The 13,069-nt window shown below is 45.7% G+C and overlaps 2 protein-coding genes across 2 annotated transcripts; both read left to right on the forward strand.

The window, feature by feature from the left end:
- The first annotated feature begins 608 nt into the window (after positions 1-608).
- Positions 609-2,182, forward strand: LOC121439862 (immunoglobulin superfamily member 1-like). Its single transcript, XM_041640485.1, has 4 exons — positions 609-728; positions 880-906; positions 1,283-1,564; positions 1,833-2,182. The coding sequence occupies exons 1-4, from the start codon at positions 689-691 to the stop codon at positions 2,180-2,182; spliced, it is 699 nt and encodes a 232-aa protein (XP_041496419.1). The 5' UTR covers positions 609-688.
- A 618-nt stretch (positions 2,183-2,800) lies between these two features.
- LOC121439834 (immunoglobulin superfamily member 1-like) lies at positions 2,801-12,538 on the forward strand. Its single transcript, XM_041640448.1, has 14 exons — positions 2,801-2,834; positions 3,953-4,237; positions 4,469-4,762; positions 5,261-5,512; positions 5,822-5,948; positions 7,935-8,005; positions 8,099-8,131; positions 8,489-8,779; positions 8,987-9,265; positions 9,842-10,129; positions 10,887-11,174; positions 11,365-11,652; positions 11,790-12,077; positions 12,207-12,538. Exons 1-14 carry the CDS (start codon positions 2,801-2,803, stop codon positions 12,536-12,538), a joined length of 3,150 nt encoding a protein of 1,049 aa, XP_041496382.1.
- Positions 12,539-13,069: the final 531 nt, after the last annotated feature.

Here is a 13,069-nt window from a genome sequence, read left to right on the forward strand (position 1 = left end):
GCCTCTGGACATTGTCAACCTTGGAGTAAAACATGAACTTTAATTTTTGATTTAACATTTTGACTTTTAGCAAATTATGTATCCCTTCGAAACTCCATTTGCCTCAGCAACAAAATGGGGGCAGCGGTAATTCCTTCCTTATTAAGCTGTTGGAAGATTCAGCTGTGTGTGTGTGTGTGTGTGTGTGTGTGTGTGCATGTGTGTGTGCAAGCATAGGCACACGCTCTTGTGTACACTTGCGTGCATGCACATGCAGGCAGATATCTGATCAAAGGATCTAAAAGGTGAGCATTCACAGGTTCCACCTTCCCCACTCTGTAGGGTTTCTTCAGACTTGTTTAAGGGCATCTTCTGTGCCTTTGAAATCTCAGGAACAAATAAACATTTCAGCAAAAACAACATCGTGGATTCCAGGAACAGATCTTGAGTGGAGAAATGGGGAAGTGAGGAAAAGGATCAAGGCGAGGAAAGTGACAAGTGGCCTTATTAACAAGCTAGGATCCTGTGAACCAGTGGAATGGAAGGTTGCCAAGAGCAATGCAATGATCTCCCCTCGATCTGAAAGAGCAGAACTCATCCCTGAGCAAGACAATTTCTTCTTTTAGATTCTACTATCTTTTAAGAAGCAAAGCCTTCAAGACTCACAGTATACATCCTGCACCAGAGGCCCCACAGCCCTAGACAGGCCATGATGCTCCGGACCTTCAATCTATTGCTCGGTTGCATTTGTAAGTACAAGGAAAGAGTGAGAAGCAAGTGACTCTGTAAAGTGACTCTGCTCTTGTGAGCAGGCTCCTGGTGGGAGGCGGGGGAGATTCTTGAGGTTGGAGAGGGCAGTATGAAGAACAGAGTCTCTCCTTTACCATTTTCTCTTTCCAGGGCTCAGTCTGGGTGTGGCCTCAATGGGTAAGTGCTTTCCTGCCTGAGACTAGAAAGAGCTGGTCTGTGTGCATGGCCTTGAGATACCCAAGCCAGGTTGGGCTGCTTGGAAATCAGAGCCTCTTCCATCATGACTTACTTTCCCAAGAACTATGAAATGCTTTATCTCTCATTTGAAGGCAGCTTATTCCCCTGCTTATTTGGATCCTTTGAACAAATGCCCTAGCATCTCTGTCCCAAACCCCACTCCCACTCCCACAGGAAGTGGGACACTCCCACTTTCACAGGAAGGCAAAAGGTAGCATCTAGGTGGGTTAGAGACAGTTTTCAGGCATGCTGTGGGGCACTTTGTGGGAGGGAGAAGGCTGACTGCTGCTATCTTTGTGTTTTGGGGGAATAACAGCAGTGGAGCCTCAACCAGAGCTGTGGATAGAATCCAACCACCCCCATGCCCCCTGGAGCAACCTCACGCTTTTGTGCAGAAGCCCCTCTCGGGTGTCCAGCAAGTTCCTGCTGATGAAGGATAACACACAGATGACCTGGACTCGTTCTTCTTACAAGACCTTCCAAGTGTCATTCTTCATAGGGGCCCTTAGTGAGTCTACTACAGGTGTTTATCGATGCTGCTACTGGAAGGAAAAAGGCTGGTCAAAGCCCAGTAAGGTTCTAGAGTCGCAATCACCAGGTGAGATGGCAAAGCTTGATGCTCAAGAAGACTTTCCCACACTTGGGACCCAAAATTGTCATCCTAGAAAAGGGTTTGTTGATGTTATTTCAAATTCATGCATGTGTGTATGCCACAGATAGCACCAAGTGCCTACTTGGGGTCAGACAATGCACAGAGAGGATGCTACTCTGGAAGGGTGGGGTCAAAGAAGGCTCCTCTACATTCAAAGTCTCCTGTCCCGCAGTCTCCTTGTTCTAACTCATATCAGTTCATTCTTTCCTTACAGGCCAACTTCCTAAACCCATCTTCTGGATCGAGGCAAAGGCGCCTCCTCTTCCTGGATGCAATGTTAACAGCCTCTGCGATGGATGGATTCAGGATTTAGTATTTGTGCTGTTGAAAGAGGGAAACACAGAGCCCGTAGATTACCAAGTCCCAACTGGGACAATGGCCATATTCTCCATTGACAACTTGGCACCTGAGAATGAAGGGGTTTACCTCTGCCGCACTCATTTCCAGATGCTCCCCACTCTGTGGTCAGAGCCCAGCAACCCCCTGAAGTTGGTGGTGGCAGGTGGGTGTGGCCATGGCTGCTGGCATCTGACAATTATTATCCCAGGGATCATGGCCGGTTGAGCAAAAGATTTTGAAATTACTTACCTAAGCCAGTTTCTAGGCCCTGCAAGGTTGATGAGGTAGTCATTTGACATTTTCCTGAGCTCTAACGTAGAATCACACATGCTTTAAAGCAGATAACCCTTTGGCCTGTTTGTGAGCCTAGCTAGCTATTCAATAGCTTCATCTTATCACGGGCTTATTGTCGTTTACTTGTGGATTGTCATTCATTCCCTCATTCATCCAATGTTTATTGAGCACCTAATATGTGCCAGGCATTGCTAGTATAGTCTTGAAATTGATTCCTTAAAAGTTTAAGTGCATTTGTGATGATTATATTTAAGTGTGTGAAATATAATGAACCACTGTTCTCCTTGATGAAAAATAAGCAGATGACAAAGAAAGTGATATTTTATATTCTAGAAATGGCTTGAAAGATTACTTTGTCCCACATCAATAGAGCCAGTAAAGGCAGTACCACGCTCCAACACAGAAGGCAACTCCTCCAGTCACACACTCCAGCTTCAACTCCTCTACCCCATGCCCTAGATGATTCCAGGTGGAATTGTCTATATTTATGTAATTCCCACTCAGGCAATATAGATCTAGGGAAATTGTGATGCTACAGAAAGTACCTGAATGGCTAGTACCACCTGTGACACTGCTTCCCTCTGTGATGTTGAGCAAGTCCTGCTACTTCTCTGAGCTTTGGTTTTCTCCATTCTATCACAGGATACCAGTATCTGTCCAATCTACTGTATACTGCCACTCTGTGCTTCAATTTAATAATCTACAAAATTGGTATAAGAATAATGCCTACCTCACAGGGTTGTTGTGAGGATTTACCTAAATAACATGTACAGTGCCTGGCATATAAGTTCTCAATAAATGGTAGATAATAATTCTATTAATATAGCTTTTTCTTGAGGATCAAAGTACAAAGGACGGTTTAATTGGTGTATATTGATGCCTGTTGTACATATACCCATTCAACGTAGATCCCACAAACACATACTTCTGCAATTCATGTTCACTAGTATTTTCCACTTGTCTGTTAGTGTTATTCTGGCAGGGACATAATATTCCTTACACCCAATACGTCTAGACTGGCATGATTCATGACACATCTGAAAAGCTCCTATGAGTATATGACAGGGATAATCCTTCCATAGTGGATGAATTGGTGTACCTGGGATTTGAGTGGGGAATAAGACGGAGTCTTGTAGAGCTGAAGTTTAATACTACAAACTGTTTCAGTAAAACAGTCCATGGAAATAAGGGTGGGCCGCGTTACCAGATCTCACTGGCTTACTGAGTTTTTGCCCCAAAACCCCCTATTGGCCTCCTCCAGCCGCATGTTTTGAGTGTTGGAAGTAAGGGTTTAAGGTGGATTAATGTGTTCAGATGTTCTCATTAATATTTCAGGGAAAGTTTTGCTTTACATGATGGAATCAAAGTCATTTTTGAGGTGTGGATTTACTGGCTATGGGAAGAACTATACTTGTCATTTCTGAGACCTGAAGATACAGGACATTATGAATGTAGACAGTCCCCTGAGGCAAGCACCTGTACCTGGCTGAGCTCACAGTGGAGCTAATAGAGTCAGTTAAGAGGGAAAGGCTATCAGTAACTTAATGTTGATTACATACGCAAGGAGGCATAAATCTAAGGAAAGAGAAGGAGGGAAGGTTACATTCAAATTGCCACTTTTGTCCAAAGAAACTAGGAGAATAAAAATAGACCAGGGAAGAATTGGCCAAACTGTAACTTAAGGGTCTCTTCCCTTTCTAGGTCTCTACCCCAAACCAACTCTGACAGCCCATCCTGGGCCCATCCTGGCACCTGGAGAAAGCCTGAGTTTCAGGTGCCAAGGGCCAATATATGGAATGACGTTTGTTTTAATGAGGTTGGAAGGCTTGAAGAAATCTTCTTACTACAAGAAGGCAGTAAAAAATGAGGCGTATTTCGACTTCAAGTCTCTGAAGACCCAGGATACAGGGCATTACCTCTGTCTTTACTATGATGCGTCATACAGAGGCTCACTGCTTAGTGATATCCTGAAAGTTTGGGTGACTGGTAAGACAGGGGTATGCTATGGATCAAGTCACAAAGCTTTGTCTGATTCCCTCTACCTCCTTGTACCTATTCATTTGGTCAGGACTAATAGTGGGGGGGGGCAGAATTTCTTCAGTTTAGTGGGGGATTTGAAAAGTGCAAACTGGAAAACAGAGGAGGAAAATAGCCCTAAGTATTGGAAGGAGGGGAAAGTTCTACTATTGGCTATTTGTATTTTGGGTCTCGTCCTAGAAACTTTTCCCAAGACCTGGCTACTTGTTCAACCCAGTCCTGTGATTCAAATGGGTCAAAACGTAAGCCTGAGATGTCAAGGACTAATGGATGGAGTGGGGCTTGCCCTCTATAAGAAGGAAGAAGAAGGGCCCCTTCAGATTCTGGATGGCACCAGCAACGATGGCAACAAATCATTCTTACTCACGAATGTGACCGACAAGGATGCTGGCATCTATAGCTGCCTGTATTTTCTAAACTGGAAGACATCCATTAAGATGGAAACATACAATACTGTGGAGCTGATGGTTGTAGGCAAGTGATACCAACTGGCTTTAATGTTGTTGTCATCTGTTTGCTTTTATCGTTTGCTTTTACTGTGCTCTGTGGTGGTTCTAGTGTGTCTTGCACTGTCCTAGAGCTATGAGCTAAAAAGAAAACACTAGGAAAGTGGTATAGGACTTTTACATCCTCTAGGGACCTTCTCTCCAAGGATTTACTTTAAGTCTTACCTCATGGCACTACCCATCCCCACTGTGACTCAAGAAAAAAAAATATTTTCCTTCAAGCCAGGGAGATCTTACAGGTACAAGGTCTTCCTGGTTGAGAGTAGGAACCAGTAGTGTTTAGAGAACCAAGGAGAGGGGGGAAGAACTCTAAACACACAAGGCTTGGAGTCACTAATCAAATGTAAGTGAAAAGAAACAGAAGCCCAAAAACATTTCGCAGGAGAAAGTGTGCTGAGCTCAATGTCGCTTCTAACTCTGGTCTCTGGATTGGTTTCAGAGAAGCCCCCCAAACCCTCCCTTTCAGCTTGGCCCAGTTCCGTGTTCAATATAGGAAAGACCATCACCTTTCAGTGCCGAGTATTTCATCCAGTACTCGAATTTTCTCTGGAATGGGAAGAAAAAGCAACATTCCCAAAATTCTCAATAAATGGAGACTTCATTATCACTAACATTGAAGGACAAGGCACAGGTACCTACAGTTGCATCTTTCGTATTGAGGCACACACCTACATCTGCTCCGATCACAGCAAACCTCCGAAGTTGGCGGGGCCAAGAGGTGAGAGGATTACTTCTAATAGGAATATATTTCCATATCCTGGAATCCTAAAGTAGTGCCCAGAAATATACGGGAAGGGGAGTGAGGGCATGAAGTCAGGACCCAGGGGTCTAGGCACACTTCCCTTGGGTATTCTATAGTAATTGCAAGTAGCAAGCAGAATATTCTGAAGACTCCATAGAAAGGAAGGGCACATCTAGCTCAAGCTTCTAAATAGGAGCTTTCTCAGTAACCAGCACCCTTCCCCCACCATGAATTGATCTGGCTGCCCTTATCCCCATCATGGCTTTTGCTTCTGGTCTTCTCTAGTCACAGGCTTCCTCACCTGGAATTCCTTTATGAATGAAGTGTTCAGGATGTCCTTATTTGTCCAGCTTATCTCCTTGCTGTTGCTAGTGCTATGGATACGGTGGAGGTGTCGGAGATTGAGATTAAGGTAACTGTCTTTTCCCTGTCTGTTGTTCCTAAGCTAGCTGATTCTGTGCTCCCCTAGTCTCCAGAATGAGCCACTACCCAGTTGCAATAAGTCACAGGGACGAACTCTTAGGTTTTTCTTCAGCCTCTAGGATTACAGTCAAGATATTCTCCTTCCATCTCTTTCTCTTCCACTTCACAGAGAACTTATTTCCCAAGCCACAATGTGGAGTCAAGTATAGTTTTCAGAGGCTACAGAAATAATCAGAAGCATGCTCCCTGACGTCTATACCTCCTACAGTGCCCACATCTCCTCTTAAACAACTCTGTCCATGAGACATCATCGATGTCTTCCCACCCATATGGTGTGAACATATATTCTTGTAAGAATCTGTGTTCTTCTGTCTTCCATGTTATCTAATTCCCATCTTGTTTTTTCCACTTTACTGCCCCCTTCAATTTTCAATGGCTAGAGTGAATATTTGGGCTCATTCTAGGTTCTTTAGAAACGACTTTTTCTGTTACTCTAGACTCCTATTGTCTGTGCAGAGTATCCTTAGAATATAGTTTTAGCCTGGATAGGCATTTGATAAGACAACAGATGGAGCCTCAGAATTGGACTCTTTCCTCTGACCTGAAAACAGCTCTTCCTGCCGTTTGATTCCCCAGTGTCCTTTGGACCATTGATCTCTCTCCTTAATCCCCATGAGTTTCTTAAGGCTCTTCCAGTTGGAAAGAGAGAGAGAGAGAGAGAGAGAGAGAGAGAGAGAGAAATGATAGATCTTGACCAGTAGAGGCCTTACCACCTGAATGTTTTGCCCACTTCCCTCCGTCCTCTACTTCTGGGCACACCCTTCTTCCACCTTTGTGAGTCTGAGAAATTTAACACACAATGGATGATCACTATGACTATGTGTGTCTGTTTTTCCCCCGCTGAGATCTGAGGGATAGAGTGTCAGGGGAGCAAGTGGAGAGCTACTTATGGTTTCTGGAAAACACAACAAAACAAAAATAAAAGAACACCATTGGAGTTTTCAAACAGTTTCAGCAAGGTCAAATTGTACTATTCTATAGATTCTACCCTAAGTTCCATGTGCTCTAGGCTAACCTCTTAGCAGGATTTACACATACACACACACACACACACACACACACACACACACATATATATATATATATATATATATATACATACACATCTTCATGTGTTCTACCCTACTCCAAGACAATTGCATCAAAGAATAAGATCAGAATGCAAATTTCATAGAAAGCAGCTTGAAAAATTGTTTTCTAACTAGGAAAAGGCTAAGGATGGTCACTGTTTTCTAAGGAAAAGCAGTCGATTGAATGTTGGTTTTATACCTCCTAATTGTACAGGAGGCAGAGCCCCACAATGGCGCTACACATTTGTAATCACAATCGAGGTAGTGGGAGAGAGATCCCACTCTCTGACAGGCTTAGCTCAGCACGGACAGGCAGTCTTCTGGTAATTCAGCAAGGCTGCCTAGGCAACCCTTCCATAACAGAGGCAGGTGAGGCAGGTCAGTCTGAAGACCAGTCCTGCCATAGGAACAACTGCTTCCAAACTTAAACTTGATGACTGAGAAACACTCAAGGTTGCTCTTTCCACCCCCACCCCCAACCACCCAGAGCTGCTGAGCTCCAGGGGTTCCAAGAACTCGAGATACAAAAGCATTTACCCATATGACATATCATTCGCTGCAACAACCTAATCAGAGGTCATGGGAAACTGACAAAAAATATCTCCTGGGGGAGGGGCAGGGATGAGGGGCATGTAGGCTATGAAAGTACAAGGGGTTCGTTTGTAGGTGGTTGGGTTCTCAAAAAGAAAAGTCATCAGTGTCAGAAAAGATTATATCCCATTATCCTGACCGTACCCCGTCCCTATTGGGTACTGAATAAGCCAATGACATAAATTGCCGCCCCCTTCTCTCCGCCCTCCCCCTAATCCCAGCAACTCCTCTCATCTCATTTCTGGTCTCCTTAGAGAAGCCTGGTTGTTGGGAACAGCTCAAGGGGTCGCCATGCTCTTCATAATCATGGCTCTTCTTTGCTGTGGTGAGTACAAAGTGTTGGGTCAGGGTCCTGGCAGCAGACTGGGGGCAGTCTTGGTGAGGAGGGGGCAGAGCCTGACCATGGCTTCTTTTGCAGGACTGTGCACTGGGGCACTGGCAGAAGAGATTGGTGAGTTTTTCCCTGCTCCAGACTGGGACATTCCTTTCTGGAGATCCGAAATAACTACAGAGTGTCAGTGTCAGTACCCAGGGAGTGACTAGTTGGGAGGGAAGGGCCAGGAAGGGGCACTTGTTAAAGCTACTGGCAAAATTCAGCCTCCAACTCTGTTTTCCTGCCTGTGAAATTTTCTCCTGCATTTTTGTGAGGCTCAGCTGAGCCATCAGCTTCCCCTTTCCCCAGCACCTGAAGAAAGAAGCAAGCTAGGAAAGAAAAGATTTTGTTTGAAGGGGAGGGGGGGATCCGGGTAGGGGCTTCAAGAGAAGGGGAATGCCAGAAGGATGGCTTCATTAACTCTGCTGTTTCTAGAAGTAATCATGCCAACTCCTAAGCCTGAACTGTGGGCAGAGACGAACTTCCCTCTGGCCCCGTGGACGAACTTAACCCTCTGGTGCAGAAGCCCTTCTGGCTCAACGAAGGAGTTTGTGTTACTGAAGGACGGGACCGGGTGGATTGCAACTCGCCCTGCCTCGGAGCAGGTCCGGGCTGCCTTCCCCCTTGGCGCCCTGACCCACAGTCACACCGGGAGTTACCATTGCCATTCATGGGAGGAGATGGCTGTGTTGGAGCCTAGTGAAGCACTTGAACTAGTAGGAACAGGTAAGCGAAGGCAGAGAATCCTCCTGGGACCTCTGTGCTGCTGGGAGGAGAGAATGGGGGAGGGGCGAGGAAAAGAGTGAGAGGAGACCAGTTTGGGAACTCGGGACTAGTCAGGATGCATTTCGTTTCTTTGTAGAGAAAGTAATTCTGAGCTTCCCATCTTGGACACTTCCAAACTTTTGACTCCCTTGCCATCCCATTTTCTAGACATCCTTCCCAAACCTGTCATTTCGGCTTCCCTCCCAGTCCGGGGCCAGGAACTGCAGATCCGGTGCAAAGGATGGCTGGAGGGTTTAGGGTTTGCTCTGTTTAAGAAGGGAGAGCAGGAACCTGTCCAGCAACTTGGTGCCATTGGAAGAGAAGCCTTCTTTACAATTCAAAGAATGGAGGATAAAGACCAGGGCAATTACAGCTGCTGCACACACACCCAAATGCAGCCCTTCAAGTGGTCCGAGCCGAGTGAGCCCCTGGAGCTTGTCATAAAAGGTAGAGATGAAAGGGGTGTGTGAGGGAGGAGGGGCGGAAAGTGCCTGTGGGACACCACGACAAACTTCGCTGCTGGTACTAGGAGCCTGTGTCCAATCTTAGGGCCAGGCAGGCGTGGCGCTGGGAGTGCCAGGGCCTCTGGCTGCACGATATTAATAGCCATAATTGTTATTAATAGCTTGGGTTTGTGGAGGGTGATTTAATTTTTCTGATTATTTTCCCATTGATTACCTCATTTAACTATAGAGGAAATCTTGAAGAGAGGTGAAATAGGTACTATTCCTTCTCTTATCCGGATGGGCAAGCTGAGACTCGGAGAACTAGCTAATTGAGTCCCAAGAAAATTTACCCCTTTCATTGCCTCCCTCCCTTGCCTGTTCCAGTGACTGTGAGGATTCAGATTCCTCTAGAGGCAAAAAAGGACTGGATGGGGGATTCCTGTAAAAACAAACAAAACCATTAATGCATCTATTTATGAAAATGCATATAGAGATCAGCTTCCCCAAACCAACATTTGCTGTATTTATTTTCTGTTTTCTTGATTTGGTTTTGTAATGTTTTGTTTTTCTCTTCTAGAAACATACCCCAAGCCTTTCTTCAAGACATGGGCCAGCCCTGTAGTCGCTCCTGGTGCCCGAGTGACTTTCAATTGTTCCACCTCTCATGAGCACATGAGCTTTATTCTTTACAAGGATGATACTGAAATTGCATCCAGCGACCCAGCCTGGGGAAAGCCGGGGTCTAGTGCAGCTCACTTTCTGATCATTTCAGTGGGCATTGGTGATGGAGGGAACTATAGCTGCCGTTATTATGACTTTTCCATCTGGTCTGAGCCCAGTGACCCAGTGGAGCTCATTGTGACAGGTTAGGGGCGGGAAAAATCTTGGTGGAGATAGCGTTGACCCCAGGAGAGTGATTGGAAGGACTGCCAGTGGGAGGGGAAGAAATGTGTTCTCCAAAGGACAGAGAGAATGTGCTTGGGATAAAGCTCAGCACAAGATGAACTAACTGTCCACAGAGGACAGCTGCTCATGTTATCATCGCAAGAAAAGACAAAGGAGTGGGGAGGGGGGCATAGAAATTTGCCTCTGAAGAAAGAAGTGAGGTAGATAGGGGTAGCCAATCCAAGAACCAAACTCAAGTCACCCGCTTACTGAGATGGTCCTTTTAGGCTTGGCCTTCAACTTTGAGTTCAATATCTGATTTTTCCTGAAGTGAGTTGTCAGGGATTGGTGGGCTGGATGACCCTCAGAGAAATAGGAGAAAACCTTGAAATGCCAGTTGCTTGTTAGACAGCCATTAAAAATGATCGTTTCAAAGGGTGTTTAGCGTCATAAGAAAGCATTTACAATATAAACATACCCCACTCTCCAACTCTGAGTATAGAGGGGTCTCAGTTATATAAATAGTCTCAGCTCCAAGGACATAGTCATGTGTTAAAATATAAGTTGGAAAATAGTTATATTTGAGCTCAGAAAATTATGTTTTCTTCATTAGTTTTTTATTGCATTCTCTTATTTTCTACAACAAACATACATCATCTACCTTAACAACATTATAAAGGCTATTTGCAGAATGTGGGGCACAGTCTTCTCTTATATTATGATCTCTTTCCTTTTAGAATTCTACCCCAAACCTACTCTCTTGGCACAACCTGGCCCTGTCGTGCTTCCTGGGAAGAATGTGACACTGCGCTGCCAAGGAATTTTCCAGGCCATGAGGTTTGCCCTCTTACAGGAGGGGACCCATGCTCCCATACAGTTCCAGAGTGCTTCGGGGACCTCAGTTGACTTCCTCCTCCACACTGTTGGAGCAGAGGACTCTGGGAACTACAGCTGTATCTACTATGAGACAACCATGTCCAACAGGGGCTCGTACCCTAGTACACCCCTTATGATCTGGGTGACCGGTAAGGACAGACAAAAAAAAAAAGAACAGGGTTGGGATAGGATCATTTAGAGTAGGAACTAAGGAGGTTATTCTCTTCTAGAAGGGCTTGCCCAAAATATGGAGGGGATTCAAGGAAAATCAGTTACCATGGTGTGGGGGTAGCAAGGTTGCATGCATACTTAGACCTTATTTATCTTTGTTCTTTCTAGATACATTCCCCAGACCACGGTTGTCTGCTGAGCCTAGTTCTGTGGTTACTATGGGACAAAATGTTACTCTCTGGTGCCAAGGACCAGTCTATGGAGTTGGGTACATTTTGCACAAAGAAGAAAAAGCCACTTCAATGCAGCTTTGGGGGTCCACCAGCAATGAAGGAGCATTCCCTATCACCAATATATCTGGTGCAAGCATAGGTCGTTATAGCTGCTGTTACCACCCTGACTGGATTAGCTCTATCAAGATACAGCCTAGCAACACGCTGGAACTCATGGTCACAGGTAAGGGCATTAGACTGTGAACTGGGTATTGTAGTGTAGAAAGGATCATATTGACTGGTTCATGGGAGACTAGGGGAGGTCAGGGAGAAATGCGCTCTAAAATGGCTTCTCTCTGACCAGCTGTTAATTTCTTATAGGTTTACTCCCTAAACCCAGCCTGTTAGTTCAACCTGGCCCCATGGTAGCCCCTGGAGAAAATGTGACTCTTCAATGTCAAGGGGAGCTGCCAGATTCAACGTTTGTCCTTTTGAAAGAGGGGAACCAACAACCATTACAGCAGCAGAGGCCAAGTGGGTACAGAGCTGACTTCTGGATGCCAGTGGTGAGGGATCAAGATTCTGGTGTCTACAGCTGTGTTTATTATCTGGATTCTGCTCTCCTTGTGGCTTCAAACCATAGCAACTCTCTAGAGATCTGGGTAACCGGTAAGGTTCTGAAACCCAGTAAGCATTTAGATATTGGAGTTTTTAGGTTTTTACGACTTAAGAGCCATACAAGAGATGGCTGGGTTTGGGGCCACTTCTTTTGACTCCATGTTCTTGTTTTGCTTGCAGATAAGCCCCCTAAGCCCTCTCTGTCAGCCTGGCCCAGCACTGTGTTCAAACTAGGGAAGGACATCACCCTTCAGTGCCGAGGACCCCTACCAGGAGTTGAATTTGTGCTGGAGCATGATGGAGAAGAAGCACCCCAACAGTTCTCTGAGGATGGAGACTTTGTCATCAACAACCTGGAAGGGAAAGGCATTGGAAACTACAGCTGCAGCTACCGTCTGCAGGACTACCCCAACATCTGGTCAGAGCCCAGTGATGCCGTGGAGCTGGTGGGAGCAGCAGATGAGTGGATTATATTCCCCCCCCGCCCCTCTCCATGCAAGTTCCTGCTGTGATGTTCCTGCGACCTCAAGGACATCCCCCACAAAGATAGGTCAAGTTAGGAGATGGGAAGTATATGGAATTGGAGCCCTCAAATACATCATAGCTCTTGTAAAGATGAGGCGGAGGGAGGCCTTCAGGTGTACTCAGAGATACGGCATAGATGCATCTAAGGCCTCCCTGTCTGCCAGAAAGGAGGTCTGGGTGTCTCAGCATATGCGCCTCGACTGATCAGCCCTCCGACCGCTCAGTACTTGGCTTGCATAGTGACTCTGAAGAGGTAAGAGTGAGAGGACAACATAGTGTTAAACAGAACGTTGATGTGCTAAGTTCTGATTCTGTTCATTTATACACCACAGGGCCTGTTGCTCAAGAGTGCACTGTGGGTAACATTGTCCGAAGCACCCTGATTGTGGTGGTTGTGGTAGCCTTGGGGATAGTGCTAGCTGTAGAGTGGAAGAAGTGGCCTCGACTTCGAACTAGGTAAACACTCAGCTCAGCTCAATTCCAGAAATGGAGTGCCGCTGGAATAACCCACGATTCAG

Source organism: Microtus oregoni, unplaced genomic scaffold (genome assembly GCF_018167655.1).
Source record: "Microtus oregoni isolate MIOR12 unplaced genomic scaffold, Mior012 000063F_ref0000156, whole genome shotgun sequence".
Lineage (NCBI taxonomy): Eukaryota > Metazoa > Chordata > Mammalia > Rodentia > Cricetidae > Microtus > Microtus oregoni.

Bases quoted from the DNA above. Each gene is read 5' to 3' on its own strand.
- LOC121439862 (XM_041640485.1), top strand. From the start codon at position 689: ATGATGCTCCGGACCTTCAATCTATTGCTCGGTTGCATTT. The intron at 729-879 runs GTAAGTACAAGG...TTCTCTTTCCAG, and splicing joins TCTATTGCTCGGTTGCATTT to GGCTCAGTCTGGGTGTGGCC. The intron at 907-1,282 runs GTAAGTGCTTTC...GGGGAATAACAG, and splicing joins TCTGGGTGTGGCCTCAATGG to CAGTGGAGCCTCAACCAGAG.
- LOC121439834 (XM_041640448.1), top strand. From the start codon at position 2,801: ATGGCTAGTACCACCTGTGACACTGCTTCCCTCT. The intron at 11,175-11,364 runs GTAAGGACAGAC...TGTTCTTTCTAG, and splicing joins CCTTATGATCTGGGTGACCG to ATACATTCCCCAGACCACGG. The intron at 12,078-12,206 runs GTAAGGTTCTGA...TTTTGCTTGCAG, and splicing joins TCTAGAGATCTGGGTAACCG to ATAAGCCCCCTAAGCCCTCT.